We start from the raw sequence: 16,979 nt of genomic DNA, 5'->3' as shown, positions 1-16,979 counted from the left end.
GGGAACACCTGGGACAAATTAAACATGGGAAAGGAACACCTGGGGAGCAAGACACAGACAAAACATGGAACAGAGTCTGACACTTAATTCATTACAAAGTACCAAAAAATCAGCATAAACTAGTCCAGTGTTTCGCAAACCTTTTTAGTCTTATTACTTGAATCATCAACACCAAACTAAAATGTATTTCTTTCAGCACTTATTGCAGCCTATTGAATTTCTTTAAAAGGAAAGTGAAAATGTTAAGGTGCTTCCAAAATAAAGAATTGTAACTTTATTAATTGTAATTTTTTATTAATTAATTGAATAAGTTAAGGTACTATAAAATACATGCGATCATTTACATTTTTATGGATTAATTTTATTATATTGATACTCCTAATATTTTTATTTTGAGTCAATTTCTGTTTTATAGGTTTAACAAAGCAAAATCTAAATCTTTCCAAGTACCCCCTAAAAGCTGCTTACCCCTGGTTGAGATTCACTGGACTAGCTGACCATCCAGACCCAACCATACTGTTAACATTAGTTTTGCATGTTGTATGTCTGTCATGTATTGTTTCTCCTTCCTTTTTCTTGCAAATATAAGCCTAATAAGACTGTGAGCTTTGGTTTACTATCATTATCATAATCATTATCACATTACTTTCACATTCCCTTATAGGGTCATTTTGGGATTATTTGTTGTCTTTAACGCTGCAACTGACTGCCAGTATAGTTTTGTCAAAAGCAAGCCGCCAAATAATTAAGCACCCTGACAGGGAGCTGTCTTCCTGCTGCCTGTTGAGGAAGCCTCTATAGTCAAAAGAAACTCCAAGATAAAGAGAGTGGAGGAAAAAAGAAACACTCAAACGGAATACAACATTACAGCATTTAGAAAGGCTTCAGGGAAAAAGAAAAGAGGAATTGATCTGTAGGTGCTTGTCCGTAGTCATTAGTTTAAAAGGAGAATAAGAGCAACAGAGGAGGAGAAGCTAGAGAAGAGTGATATGCCTTTTATGCTGCCGGCTTGGATGATGATGAGGAGCGACAGTGGGCTCCTGTCAGTTGTTTGTTGTGCTGCTTATTGTGGGTAATTTGTCTCTGAATTTGTGGGCTGTAATTGAGAGACTAGTATCGAGTCTCGGCAGGGAGGAAAAGTACAACCGCGTTTTTTTTGTCTCATTGCACGTCAGTTCAAAACTGTGAACGTATCACAGCGTAGCTGACGAGCACATGAAAAGAGTCGTTGAAGAGGGAAAGTTGAAAATGTAAATGCCAAAGAGGAACAGTGATTACAGCCACTCCTCAACGTAAATCTGAATTATCATATCAATGCGTGTCAGGTGCCTGTCATGATAAAAAACATCTTATGAATGTTTAAATCTTCTTGTTCTTGCATATGAAGGTTGGAACTTTGATGCAGTTCTTCGCTAGTGAAGTGGATATCATCACATCTACATCTTGTCCATTTCATGGTATCCATGTCACAGACATTGTTTTTTCTGCTTTTACTTTCAGGTCTCATGTTTGGTTACAATTTAAAAAGCTGCTGTGATACCAGGTACAGACAGGACCTTGATTGGGTCAAACAGAACTGAGTTATGCTTCTTGATAACTTATTTACCCCTTTAGTTTCTTATTTAGAAGTTGAAATAAAACCATAATCGGTTTCCTTTTCGATTGATTCATTTCCTGAAATGACAATGTTTTTTCATGCAGTTTCTTAACTAATGAGTAGAATCATAAAGTCTTAAATATGTATTTAGTTAGTTCCCGGTTCTTGAATTTGTTTGGGTGAGGGTGTTTCAAGAGCCCTGATGTACATACAGTCCAACAGCATTAGGACTGTTGTGTTTACATGTTCCAGATAGATTGCCAGTCTGTACATTAGTAGTGGGGATTTTTCAATGACTCTTTCTTCAGGTTGACAGTTGGTGGCTTTATGAGTGAGTCATTGAACTAGGGATGCACCGAATGTTCGGCAACCGAAATTATTCGGGCGAAAATAGCAACAAAAGCTCTTTCGGTGTTCGGCCGAATAAGCGAAAAGACAGAATAAATTGTACCGAACAATGACGTGACGCGATCAAATAGAGGCGCGCACTAATGCAACAAATATGTGGGCAGTGTGGAAGCATTTAAAAGTGTCCGAGAAAGACGCAAAAATCATTACAAGCACTGACAGTGAGAGACTGTTTAGTACTGCATCGCATGTCTTCGATGAGAAGTGGAAGGGGTGGTTGTTGCTGGTTACTGTATGATGACTGAAATTGCGAAATGCCCTTAAACAATTAAATAAACTGGAGAACGTTGTGTTTTCTAATACATGTATGCAAATAGCGCTGCATGAGTTCGTGGCGCCAGGGTTCAAAGTTTAAAGCGTGAGGAAAATCTGCGCTGAAATAGTGTTATTCATCAGTTGCTCAGTAACATTTTTATGAATTTTTACAAGGCATGTGACAATGTGATACGTGCAACAAACGTCTTCCCAAATTCGTAATGAGAATCATTTATAAATCTACTGTTGTCAACAAAAAGAAGCACTGAGGTCTTCCTGCGGGTTTCTGCCAAAATAAAAGCTAAGAAAACGAAAGAACTCCATCAACATTAATAAATGTTATTATTTTAATTTTAGTGTTGTTCTGTAAAATAAAATTAAAAAGACAATAATAATGATAATAATAATTACAACAGCTCTATTAATACATTTATTATAGCATTCACACAGTGTTCAGACTAGGATCTGTTATATTTTCTAATTTCTATTTTCTAAAGAAGTCTCTTCTGCTCAGCAAGGCTGCATTTATTTGTACAGTAAAAAATACATGCCTGATTCAAGAAGGGGGTCTCAAAAATGGCCAAAACATTTTGAGAAAATATAGTAATATTTTACTAACTTATTAATTTTCAGTTATATTGTGTTTTATTGGTATAATGTCTACTAGAATGTTAAAAAATGTTCAGTGTTAAGTTAATATTTTTAAAGCACATTTTGGCTACTTAATTTATGCAATGGTGAAAAAATTGGCAAAATGGGGGGGGGAAAGCGAAAAACCGAGTTCGGTGTTCGGTGTTCGGTATTCGGCCTTCGGCACAGTGTTTCATTTTGTTCGGATTCGGCCAATAATTTTCATTTCGGTGCATCCCTAAATTGAACTGTTATCTCCTTAGTTTGAAAACAAACATTGATTCATTCACAAGCTGAACAAGTGATTTTATGAGTGATTCACTGAATCATTTAATCAATGAATTCACTAAAAAAACACTGATTCTTGCAGAAGACAAACACATTATAAGTGCATCATTTGAATCGATCACTCAACTGGTTCATTCAAAGTTGCTCAGAGACATGCACCTGTTAATTCTGCTTGACTTCATTTGGTGCTATTTTCATTGAGAGAGCAGAAATAGACAATAAAGTAGCAACGTCGTGTCTAAAATGCTTTTAATTTATTCAATATTATCCTCTTATTTATTGAACAGTATTGTTTATAACAGTATGTTCTGTAGCTCCTGTGGGAAGCAATCTGAAACTGTGCTCTTGTGGCTGTTTATATGTTGTCTTTGGCTGTTCGAAGTTTGTGAGAATCCCACAAGTTAATGAACATTTTCACGCACAATTTGAGCTTCCACAAGGGTCTAGGCCTTGGCCGTGCCATTTCGATCGCAGAGGCTTGCACTGTGGCAGACGCTTGTTCTCCGGGGACATTTGTTTTGGCCAAGAGCTGCCGAGTCTCAAGCTCTTAACCCGAATGTGCACATGCCTCATCACCCTGCATGAACTTTACCCCACCCAAAGATAAGTAGGCCAGCCAGCCTGTGGCCCAGGGCCCCTTGAGCCAGAGGACCACTAAAACCGGGGTGGTGTGGTGGGGTTGGTGAAGGGTAGCTGGCTGCCTCGAGTCAAACTATCTGTGTGAGAAAAAAAAGATCATTCGGGATAATAAAGTCCTGTAGGCAGCTGGCTTTCACAATATATGTTTAGTAATACAGTCTTTAACACAAATAGACTCTCACATCCCTTACTTCCTGTTGCTGTATATGGTTGCGAATAGAATCAGATCTATTTTTCATTATTTTTCACATGTAAAACACACATTTCAAATTCTAAATTCAAATATCAAGAATGTCACGCAGATGTTTATCTTTGTAGATAAAGGTGTGCTGTGAATAAACTTTGCCGAAGCACAGGAGTAAATCTCTAGCAGAGGAGACATCAGCACTGCTATCAAGCTGCCCTCTGGCTTAGGGAGGGGAGCTGGCAGCAGGTCAGCTGACCTTTCAGAGCTTCTCATGCCACCCAGAGTGATGGAGACTGATTGGCAGCGCAAGTGAAGGTGAAACAAGGTGGATGGTGGCAAGGAGAGCTTCCACCTTTCCCCAGCTCACTGTCCACAGGCACCGGAGGCCATGAGTGGCAAATAAATCACCCCAAAGTTTTGACAGGAAATTAGAGTCTTTGCAGCTTTAAGCTCTTGGAGTTGACTTCTACAGGACATGGGCATCTTGCAGTACTTGCATATACTGGTTTTAAATTACGTGTTGTATCAAGAGGAAAATACACTGGCCTTTTGAGAACCCCCAGCAATGATGTGCAGAGCATTGTTTAATCTGGTCCGTCGAGGCGTTTATATGTGTTTCAGCACATCAGTGTCAGACGGAATTAAATATTTGCCCAGAGATGGGCTTTCCTTGGCAAGTTTTCTCAGGAGTCTTTATTCAGATTAAAGTCAGAGAAGATCAGCAGCGGATGGATATAAATCAAAAGGGGCAATGCTGAGTGGCAGAGCTTCCTGCAAAACTGGTAATGGCCATAAGTCGATATGAGCAATTTCACAGTATATTATGTCTCTCAGACCGGGCATGAGTAACAATGACAGACGGGCATACGGCCACGGGGCGAGAACCGTCCTGGAAATCGCCCGCACTGATCAGACAGATCAAATGCATTGTGTGGCCACAACGGAGTCCTGTAATCTGTCATAGCTGTGGGGTCGCGGCTCTTTGCAGATGTGGCGGAGCTGATTACGTCTCCTCTGTTTAGCTGCCACTGCCCTTCTGCCTAGTTAGCATGTGTTTATTGCTAGTGAAAGGCGCAAGAGGGATGGGTAGAGGAAAAAATTAAGTGTACAATCCTGGATCTGAGGCCTGTCAGGAGATGGATGGGTAGCTCGTGGCATGCTGCCCCCGCATTCGCAATCTGTAAAGTGTACAGCAAAGTCATATGAACACACCAGCACTCAGCGGACTACATAAATAAAGCTGGACGACAATAAGTCAGGTGCTAAAACGCGCCGGTATGTTAAACATTTCCGGCATTTCTAAATAAACGGCAATTCATCAAACAGAAAATGTTGCATGTGCACTACATTGGCTCAATTATATATTTCATTTTTGGTGGTAATAAATAATGAGAGGCTACATGAAATGTGGGATTGGTTATTTTACTTTGATTGTTGTTGGAGACTTGTAATCTTGCAAGTGCATGATATATGTGCTCACTTGCTTGGTATGATTTTCAGTTCCATAAAAGTTATATCAATATTTTAACTGCTTAAACATCTCATGATTTTGAAGGGTTAATGCTTAATGATTTTTACATATTATTTTTTTTTTCTTTAACAAATTGCATAATTATCAACCTCTTTGAGCAAATATTTTAATTACCTTTGATTTTATGTATATTTTTAGTTTGCTTTGATTTGCCTACTTTTATTTTTATATTTAATGAATGAAATGTGAGTGAATGTTAGTCTGTTGCTATGCATTTGCTAGGGCATTATGTGTGATTGCTAGTTGGTTGCTGGTCCAAGTCTCTATGGATATGGGTATCTAGGGATATGCATGTTGAAATGCAATATGTAGGATAAGGAGTTTGTTCAAATTAATCAAATAAACATAAGAATAAGCAATAATAATAATCATGCTTGCTATAGCAAACTCCACTAATTAAAAAAGCAAAAACATGAACATCATCTCAAAATAATTTTTTCCAAAGGAAATGTATACATTATTTATTGCTGGTGGGTTGTCTTAAACCTTACCTTTTCACTATGGCTCCCCAGATAAATTAAACATTTTGATCCATAGATGAGCCATAGCTTTAGTTCTCCTTGTGTTTCCATTATTTTCAAAGTCAGAAACAAATGAGAGAAAAGGTAAATAACAGGAAAATCACTTGTAGACATTGCTCTTTCCATTCTTGCATTAAAGCTGCACTGACTGAATTCACCTTCCTCGCTTACTGGTGAGAGAGCATGCTTGATTAATATCCTTAATGACAACCGGATCAATTAGGAACATGTAAATATAATGTTTTCAAGAAACAGTCCACTTGAAATCATTATCTTGATGTAAAAATATTGTAATTCACCACAAATCTAGGTATTCCTGCATCAGCAATTACCTCAGCGGCCATTAATGATACTGTAAAAACAAACAGCTTCCAGTAAAACATCCATATGGTCACAGACACTGGTGTTTATGAATATTTGCTCATTTCTCAGTTTAAAATGTCAAAGTTGCAATTATATTCATTGCACTCGCTGTTTTGTACTGCACACTGCTTGAACATATGGTAAATATTTATTTATTGTTAGAAATGTGTAATCAAAATGCCACTAATCATTAAGGTACAACTACTTATCTTCTGCCTGGATTTTACAGGGTCCTCAGCATCATAAGCAAACTTTTTCAAGCTTTTTCTTTATGTGAGGAGGCTCATCCTTTACTGGCACATAACCATAACTGTAGAAACTATAGTAATATTACATTGTAAGAGAACCTAGTTAGTAAAAATAAATCCTATTCTGTTCGGGCACAGTGAACAGTGGGGAAAAAACTCAAGATATGCTTTCTGTGTAAACCATATCCTCTCAAGAGTTATTACCTTCCTTTATTAAAAGCACTGACACATTGCCTTATATATTTCTGACTTCTCCAGCTCCACAGAGACAATTTTCTTTTCTTAAATAAACTGTCACGCTAGTCTTAATATATTGTTGCCATCCTCACAGCAGGAGGAAGAAGGCTGATATTAAACATGTATATGTGAGATTGGTAATTTTATCTTTAGTGTACTTGAGTAGAACAAATGTTTCTCTCTCATGGCTGCGTTAATGTGATAAAGGGGAAATTGGCTTTTCATCAGTTTTCTTCGCACTGTAATGGTGGACAGTGAAGAGAGGCCCGGCATCAATAGCAGCACTGCAAACTTCCTGCCTGTGATAGTTATATTTCACATCACCACACTGGTCTCTCAGTGCATTATGAAACATGTGATAATGTAACAAATTACAAATAGGAAAACCTTTTTGCTTCATTTAAATGATAAGAATCACAGTGAGGCCTAGCTATAAGCCATAAATAAAACATCTCATGTGTTGGCGGTTATGTATGTGTGAGTGTGTATGAGGTGTCGGGAGAGAGTGTGTGTTCAGATAGAAGGGCAGGGCTCCGGCAGGTATCAGCATTAAAAGAGGAGGATTGCTTGCGCTGATACCCTCATCCAGAGTGGAATATTTCTAGAGGCCCTGACAGCTCCTCCAGTGCCGAAATGGAAAGGGCTTTATCATGGAATGGTTTGTCACTCACACTGCTGCAGACGAATTGGCTTCAGGTTAAGCTTGTACCTGCCCCTGCTTTATGGTCCAAGCCCAAAGATCACAACATTGTTTTTGGTGTGAATTATGAAATCGCTGATATAAAAAGCCCCCAGTTAGATTTTAGAAAGATTGTGCACTGTTGTTTTCTTAGAACAGAATTGGAGGCTACATTGTCTTCCTTTAACACACAAAAAGGGTTTTAAGTATTTCATAAATCTCAAGTAAGATGGTCTGCTTCAGTTTAAAGCGGTCATGTTTTATTAGTTTATTCATTTTTTTCACAGATGTTTCTTTCTACAAATACAGCCATAATTTTGTTTTTCCCTGACCATTTTTTTGCTTTCTCTCAGACCATTGAAGGCAAAGTGCAGGCTGCGAGTTTGCTGTCGAGTTTAATGTAAAGTGTAATAATCTGTTTCCTTCTCAGGATTTCAGTGCAAATGGTCTAAAGTGCTAAACCCTTCCAAAACAAGCTGTTTTTGCAACTCGGTTTAAATATATGTTTAGTTGTGTTTTCAGTTCATAAACTCTATTTTAAATGATGAAGAATTATTAGCTTTTTCATTTTGTGACCCTTTTAAAGATCTTGTGTTGCCACGCGTAAAAAAACAACAATGCTAGCTAATATTTGTTCAATATTCACCTCTACAAGGCTGATGGACAGAAGACCTTTAGCAGTTAGGTAGTATTACTATTTCTTAATGTCAGCTAGTGATTAAGTTACACCTTTGGCTCAGTGCTTTTAGGGTGTTGTGGTGTCTTACAACACTCTTAGCGTTGTCATTTCCCACAGATTTAAAACTGAAAAATGTTTAATTTAATACTTTTTCCACCATTTTTAAAATATGTATTTATGTGGCTACTTAATGTAAAGGCACAATACTTTTGGGGAAAAAATGTTAGTTTCAGGAGTTTCTACTTCTAGTTGGACCTTTGCTTAATAGCCATTGTTATATAAATAATGGCATAAATTTGTTGCACATTCTGGTAAATCCCTGTGCAGATTAAATGTTCCCTTTTCAATTTGAAAGCGGAGAGGAGCTTTTAAGATGTCAGCACCTGCTGATTAGTACGTAACTAAGAGCTCCACAGAACGGCCAGTTATTAATCTGCTCCACACTGGTTTGATCTCATAGGCAGCATTCCAGACAGGTCAGACCAGTCCCACACTACCAACACACTTGCATTCTAATACAATATGAGCTGGCCAAGTGATGCTCTTAGGACACAAGCAGTTCAAATCACACACTTAAAAAAAAAAAAACACTTTTCTTCCCCCACCTTAAAACACACATACACACATGTTGGTGTTGGTGGTTTACGGGGACTCTCCATAGGCGTAATGGTTTTTATACTGTACAAACTGTATTTTCTATCGCCCTACACCAACCCTACATCTAAACCTACCCCTCACAGGAAACTTTGTGCATTTTTAGATTTAAAAAAAAATCACCATTTAGTATGTTTTTTAAGCCTTTTGAATTACGGGAACACAGGTAGTGTCCTCATAAACCACCTTGATATTGTAATACCTGTGTCATACCCATGTCATTATACAAATTTGTGTCCTCATAAACCACCCAAACCAGTGCACACACACAGGTGTTAAACCTGAAGCAATGATAAACTCAAAAAGGAACTCAGCAGTGACAACTTTATTGTGCTGCAGTGTGTACTGTATGTGGCCATTGGCTCTTGGATTATTGCAGCAAATAAGCTCTGTGACCAGCCAAAGTTTATGATTCTTACATTTTGTTCATCAAGACAATCTTCACAAAAGAACGACTTCTGAATTTTGAAGCCTAAATACTAGAATTATAAAACTAAAGTTGCACGATTTCAAAATCACCACCACTAACCTTCCAACAACACTCTCAGTCTTTATTTAGAATCTACAAGTTGGAATGTTTGAAAAATAATAGTTTGAAATAGTATGAGTATAAACACAAAAAGGCTGTAAAAGTGTTCTAGTGAGTAGATGAGTTTCGCATGATGATGTTTAATGTCCCAGACAACCTCTGTAGTCCCATTTAGTCACTTGTTAGCAACTGCCTTTTTCAAGACACATAAACTCTTTGAAAGTCACAAGTGGGGAATTATTGATGTATTTTACGTTGTTGAATAAAATGTACAAATATATTGAGCTTGTGTTAACCACAGACCTTATTTTAGGCATTTAACCAAAAACCTATTCTCTATTTGCTGGCTTGGACATCACAGCTAATGGATGGCACTAGCGAATTCGACTTCATTCTTTTGGTGCTATCAGCCAATCAGCATTGTCATGAGGTTATGAATGTGAATGCTAACAGATTAATTTCTCCAGGTATTTTAGGCCTCTTTGGATTGTACCTGAAAATATTGCAGTTGCTGCCTTCAGTCTTTATGTTGCTTGGTGTCACATTAAGCTTGATGCTTGATTTTGTTTGGAGCTCATTTGGTTGGCTGGAAAAAAAAAACTCTTAACTGTTCACTTTTCTGTGTGAAACATAAGTTGCTTGATATTACTTTGTTTATTAAATGTTTGGGTAAAAACAGTATCACACTTGTGCTGTTTGGGCCATATCACAACCTTCTTACTTGTGTGATATTGCTTAAATATCCCATGTCATAAACACTTCATTGTATTCATTTTAACAGTTTTGATGGTACAAAAAGGCTTGATGACACAGTTGGAAAAAATACCCCCATATTATCCCAAAGCAACAGTTACTAGAATGGAAGGAGGAGAGGAAATAAAAGCTAGGAAAGCAACAAAAGGAGCACCAGAGCTCTTTCAAGAGTCTGTGGGGCTGGTAAATGGGAAGAAGCACTTCAGGATTAATTTACATCACTGTGACGTTGCTTCAGATCTCAGCAGCATGTCATTGGCCGGTTAGAGATTTCAAGAATAGCCTCTCTACAGTTTTCAATCAGCGGCCATGAAAGAGAGCAGCTTAAGGATCCTCCAGTCTAACGCTGCCTTCATCCTTATGGATTTTTTAGTTGATTTATTTCCATGCACCTTTTTTAAAGGAGACTGTGAAAGAACATGCAAATATGAATGTGATGAAGGGGTGTTATCTGAGAAAAGTACCCACAATCATCAGCCATAAAAAACGTAAATATTAGGTCTGTTGCCTTGCTGCCTACATGACATCCTAAATGTCATGGAACCTTACCGATAGAGAAATACTCCTCACAACACAAATAATACACCACTTGGAGACACCCCTGACTCTAGAAGAGTTAAGTGTTAGCATGTTGCTATGATACATGGCACACACAAATATTGGGTATAATGTATTTCTCTAATATTTCTCTTATGTTGGCAGCCATATTGTTTTTATTATATATATTATAGCAATTGATTGAATCATGCATTTTGCAACTCATTTGTCCTATTTCGAATGAATCCATAGATACATGACACAAGTGTGAGCTTGTTCCTGAACGGTCAAGAGGATGATGGCACAGCTTTGGACACACAAACCTTGGCAGGACCAGTAGATGACATCACCTCAGAGGGTGCTCTGTGGATCGGTACAAGTTTTAACGGTAATGATTTCTGTACTCCTACATTGCTCTTTCAGATTTTATTATGCACATTTATATATTTTATTTGACCACTTATTTTTTTCAAAGCTGCAGCTGTCCTCACCTAACAGTATTTCTCCTCAGAATCACATAATTTCCTATAACTCAAATTGAGTGCGGAAAAGGACACACTAATTTGCAGACATGTTACATTTTTCCATTATAGAAATATTCATAAGCTTGCAACTAATCATAGTTGGAGTTTATATAGGTCAAGGGTGACCATATGGCAACAAATAATCTCCTCATAAATGAGATGAGATGGGATTTCTGTAATAACCCCAGGGAATGAAATACACGCACACACACACACACACACACACACACACACATACACATAAGTACGTTTTGAATACACATTCACAAATAGCAAAGACTTGCTAAAGTTTCTTTAAGTTCACTCTGCATTCATTTTAATTCTCAACATTATTGTGTTTGTTTGCAAAAATGACAATAATTCTGCCCAGATCTCTTAGAGGACACAGTAGATTGGTTACCAGTTCTGCTAGTTTCTAATTTCCTAAATGGCACAGAAGTACAAGGGAGCAACCCACTGTACTGTATATAGTCTTCAAATAGAGCATGCCTCATTTACTGTCAAACATGCTCACACACAACAGCTTCACATGAAAGTTGCAGTCTGTGTAATCCATTTTGCACACATTTCAAACTCTACATCCAGAGCCCAGGGGTCTGAAATGCTTGTTTGATTCATGTAGAACTCATGTGGACAAAGCATAGAGGGAATTTTTTATAAGATTTAAAGTCAAAGGCTGGTTCAGACAAACATCATGCCATTTGAAAATTTGTACATAAAAATAAAAATTTCGAAATGAATCTTTTAGTTTCAGCATTTCTAAATTTGATGGCCATATTTAGCATATATGCATTATGGTTTCCATAAAAATATCAAGCAGCACAACTGTTTACAACATTGATAATAAAGACATTTTACTTGAGCACCAAATAGAATTTTATGATAGAATGATTTAGAATGATTTCTGAAGGATCATGTAACACTGAAGACTGGAGTAATGACAGCTGAAAATTCAGCTTTGCCATCACGGAAATAAATTACATTGTAAAATGTCTTAAAATACAAAAAAGTTATTTTAAAATTTAATAATGCTTTATTTCACAATATTACTGTTTTACGGTATTTTTGATCAAATAAATGCAATGAGTGAACATAAGAGAGTTCTTTCAAAAACATAAAAAAAAAACAACTTACAGACCCCAAACTTTTAATCGGTAGTTTAAATCTATTTAATTATGTCGTTTAATATTCAATAATCTCTGGTTTGTTGAGTCATTGTTGTCTGTAAGAAATGCTTTTATTATTATGTATGCATGCTAAATTTTTCTTTGGCTTGGCATTTCTTGCGTACTTACAGTGGTGTGAAAAAGTGTTGGCCCCCTTCCTGATGGGCCATGTAGTTTTGGAATTTGTTTTCCCTTAATAATAAAAACCATCATTTAAAAACTGCATGTTGTATTTACTTGTGTTATCTTTGACTAATATTTAAATTTGTTTGATGATCTGAAACATTAAAGTGTGACAAACATGCAAAAAAATAAGAAATCAGGAAGGGGGCCAACACTTTTTCACACCACTGTATATGCATACAAATCCCTTATTAATTTGTGTGTTTTTTTATGAATGAAATGCACTATATAAATATGACAATGATATCTCGTATATAAAACAGATTTGGCACACAAAGATGAAAAGATTTCAGTTATTAGAACAGAAGTGATTAAATCTTATCTGGTGATGTAGATGGATCTGCATGTTTAGGTTTGGATCTATGCCGCCCATCCAGCCGGTGGGATTAATGCTCACAGAGATCTGTAAATAAGCATAATAGATCCCACCATGCAGCAAGTGTCTCTTTAACTCAAATAAAGACACAGATAAGGTAATCCACTAGTTGCTATGGATCCTGCAGACCGTCTTCAATAGCGCCCATTGACTTTCCTTTCTTTTTCTCCTCAGGGTCAAATCAATTCATTGGAAGGATGCAGGATTTTAGATTTTATCCAAAGACGTTAACCAACAGGTAAGTATTAGGTCACAGGGTATTAACATCAGGTGTAGCTGCAGAAGTAGTTTTTACAGAGATGTGCTATATTTAATCTGGGTCCTGAAGCAAAACCAGTGTAGAAACGCAGATGTGAACAATTTTAAACCATGCATTTCTGTATTTCAGAGAGATTGAAGAGGTTTACACTGGACAATTTCCTCACCTACACACCCAGTCGACATGCCGCTGCCCTGCCAGCCACCCCAAAGTGCACCCCCTAGTGGAGAGGTACTGCATCCCCAACGCAGCCAATGATACCACCCATAACAAAGTTCTCCGTCTGAACCAGGATGCCCACCCCCTGCATTACATCAACGACAATGACATTGGAACCACCTGGATCTCCTCCATCTTTCCCAATTTAGAGCTGCTGGAGAAAGGAATAACCATCACTATAGACCTGGAGAATGGACAGTACCAGGTACATAGCCACCAATAAGTGGCTTTATGGGAATGTTGTTCCAGGACCAGGCTCTTGGCTCACCTAAGTTAGTAGACCTAAATTATTATTAGGCTTTATAGTTAGTTTAGCTTCATAATAGTTTAGTTTAAGGAGCATCAAGACACTATATGGTTTAAAGCAGTGGTTCTGAACTATTTTGACTCCAAGGCCCCACTTTGTACAAGACAATATAACCTCATTTAGACCCTCATATCTAAGCTGATATGTAACAAATTATATGCATGTACAAATGAATAACCTTAAAAGTATAATGTCAGTTTAATGTTGTACATCGTTATTTTTAATGTTTTTTAATAGTTATAATTATAGTTTTTTATAGTTATAGTTATGTTACTACAACAACATTTTAAGACTTATTGGGGGCCCCCAGAAAGGTTGCAGAGCCCCCTGATTGAGAACAACTGATTTAAAGTAAGCTTCAACCTGACATTGTCTGTGTGTGTGGCTGCTTTCTCAAATCCAGACACTGGGTAGCATCTTTTCCATTTGAATACACTAAAGCCTACCTAAAGTCTTTTGTGTGTGTCTGAGTGAGTTGCCCAGTCATCCATGTGCCTAAGCCAAGCCGAGCAGAGAGTCAAGCTGTAAAGAAGTAGAGGATTTATGCAGCTCTGCCTCAGTCTCTCCTCTCAATACCAGATAAAACACACCACCACACAGACTTTGAAGTGTCCACTTAGTCAAAGCTGCAACCTGTTTCTCGACAAACTCCTCAAAATGAAGCCACAGAGGGAGAAAGGGAAGAGTAAAGCGGCACTTCAAGCTGTTCTTCAAAGCGCCGGCGTGCTTTAGGAGGCAGCGGAGCATTGACTGTTGCTGTGCAGATAATAAATAATCCATTGCTGTTTAGTATTTCATGCATATTTCACCCTCTGTCAATTTTGCATGCTTCCTTTACAGGTTTTCTACGTGATACTCCAGTTCCTCAATGCTCAGCCTGAAGCAGTCCACATTCAGAGGAAGACAACTGGGAGCTCAGAATGGAAGGACTGGCAGTTCTTGGCCAAGAACTGCAGCTACTTTGGAATGGAGGATAACGGGCCTTTGGAACGTCCTGATTCTGTAAACTGTCTACAGTTGCCCAGGTAGTGTATACACACACACACGCTCTATATGTCTGTTAGTCCATCCAGAGGCTACTGACTCTGATAACAGTCCTTGAACTAATGATTCCTGCCAGGTAAGCTGTATCAAAGTGGGTTGAGACAAGTTCCTACTTTGATAAAAGCAGCGGATTGTCGTTTAGTGAGCTTTTGGAGGATCTAGGAGGAGAAAGGGGTGGAAAATGCTGCTCTTGGCTGCAGTCCAGGCTGCTCAGATCTGATATCTGCTGTCCTTGGCTGCAGTCAAGACAGCAGAGATACTTAGCTGTTATGGACCACACAAGCACCTGGTTTCACATGCATATGAAAGAGAAAATGAGGACAGTTATTTTTATGGGTTTGGGCTAAGAGGGTTATCGTAACAGTTCATGTTTTTTGTTTTTTGACACTACTCATTAAACATGCATAATTGTCCCTCACAAAATGATTAGTGAAGGAAAGTCATTTTTAAATTGTGTGATTAAGAAGTATGGTTGTGACGGTGAGGAAATTTTCCCACCGGTTAATCGACGTGTGACAACACGGTAATACCGGTATCACCGTTGGGGTGGGGGGGTGTTAGTTCGTTTGAGTTTTCCCTCTTTTCCTCTGATTTCTTGGCTTTCAAATAGCTTGAAAAAGCGCCGTGCGCATTTTACTTTCACTTTCAAATTAACGGCAATTTGGCGTTGATTCAATTCAAGCAACAACAGCGTCAAACTGGTAGAACTTTTATTAACAAAATTAATAAAAATACACTATAAACGCCTAATAAAATAACAAATGACTTAGGCTACACAAAGTTTAAATAGATATATAAAACTGAAAATCAGCAAACACTGTGGAACAAAATAACAAGAAACAGAGAACATTTATTAGCAAAACGGATAAGAAAGTTTGGAGGCACGGCATATACACCTTGATGTAAAATAAAATAAATAAAATACACAAAGTTTATATAAAGTAATCGGCAAACACTGTGGAACCAAATAAATAAGAAACAAATGTTTAAAAAAACATCCAGTCAATAGGCTTTTCAAAATGTTAAATATTGCCAAACAGGCGCCTTTGCATTTTTTTTCTAAATAATCTTCTGGCATCGTCTTGTATTTCTCACCTCACTCTTGTCAGTCAGCTCGACTCACTCTCCTCACGTGATAAACTGAACTAGGCTAAATGATTTTTGTTACTATAAAAAAATCTAAACGACGGTGGGGGGCGGTGCCGCGGTAGGCAAATGACGTAACCGGTGTTGCGGCTTAACACCGGTATAACCGAAAACACAGTCTATCGCAGCAAGCCTATTAAGAAGCTGCTTTCCAAAGAATTACATAAAACAATTAGATATTAGCATTGTTTGCATTATTTCCCTTGTTGTTTAGGCAATTGTTTGGCTCACTCAAGAGCTTTGCTGTATAGCATGTTTGGTCATATATGGTCAGTCAAGAAATGTTTTGCAAGTGTAGTATTCCAAATCATGGGAAATTTAAAGTAATATAAAATTTTAACTGTTGCTTTGGGACAGTAAGAAACAAGCCAATGTAGACCATAAAAGGAATACAAACGTTAAAGACTCTTTTAACTGATTTAAATGTGTAAGTATATGTCTGCAGTAGTGGTTCTTCAGCAAACGTCCAAGGGGCTGCAGGATGACTTAATGACATATGATGCGATTTTTCCAAAGAGATATTCTTTATAAAAGTTAAGAGTCAACCACACCTACCTAAAACGGGTCGTTCTTATACGCCGCCACATGTCTACGTCACGATGTGGGAAGATTTGCATAACGCCGCCCAAATGTTCACGCAAAGAAAGAAGGCGTAACTTTTATTCTCGCTGTAGTATTGTTGTTGCCTCCGCCGCCATGTCGTGAAGGCGCTGTGTGTTTCGTTGTGAAAGCGAAACTACTTTGTTTGGCCTTCCAAAAGAGGATGATATCTGCTTCGTCATGCCTGGAGCTGATCCGTGCTGGTCGCTGAGGAAATACATCAACTTCGCGCTGTGGATCGCCGGATCAGCTTTCACCGTGGACGAAGCGGAGTCCAGCCCGGGTTCGTCACATGTTGTTGGCACAAGCCTGCCGGCCTCAAGTCCGCCGGCCGTTCCTCACTCAAGCCCGCCCGCCGCTGCTCACTCAACCCGGCCTCCGCTCACTCAACCCGGCCTCTGCTCACTCAAGGCCGCCGTG

The 16,979-nt window shown here is 38.2% G+C and overlaps 1 protein-coding gene across 1 annotated transcript in view; it reads left to right on the top strand.

Moving 5' to 3' along the window:
* LOC107674023 (usherin-like) overlaps positions 1-16,979 on the top strand; it is a gene marked incomplete at its 3' end in the record, with an annotated part of 75,579 nt that overhangs the window by 11,167 nt on the left and 47,433 nt on the right. Inside the window, exons 4-7 of the mRNA XM_016467885.1 lie at positions 10,988-11,123; positions 13,159-13,222; positions 13,373-13,667; positions 14,610-14,794. Of these exons, the coding sequence (XP_016323371.1) occupies positions 10,988-11,123; positions 13,159-13,222; positions 13,373-13,667; positions 14,610-14,794 (680 nt within the window). The remainder of the gene's footprint in view (positions 1-10,987; positions 11,124-13,158; positions 13,223-13,372; positions 13,668-14,609; positions 14,795-16,979) is intronic.

Source organism: Sinocyclocheilus anshuiensis, unplaced genomic scaffold, assembly GCF_001515605.1.
Source record: "Sinocyclocheilus anshuiensis isolate Anshui unplaced genomic scaffold, SAMN03320099.WGS_v1.1 scaffold544, whole genome shotgun sequence".
In the NCBI taxonomy this organism is placed as follows: domain Eukaryota; kingdom Metazoa; phylum Chordata; class Actinopteri; order Cypriniformes; family Cyprinidae; genus Sinocyclocheilus; species Sinocyclocheilus anshuiensis.
This window is presented reverse-complemented; position numbering and strand designations above follow the sequence as displayed.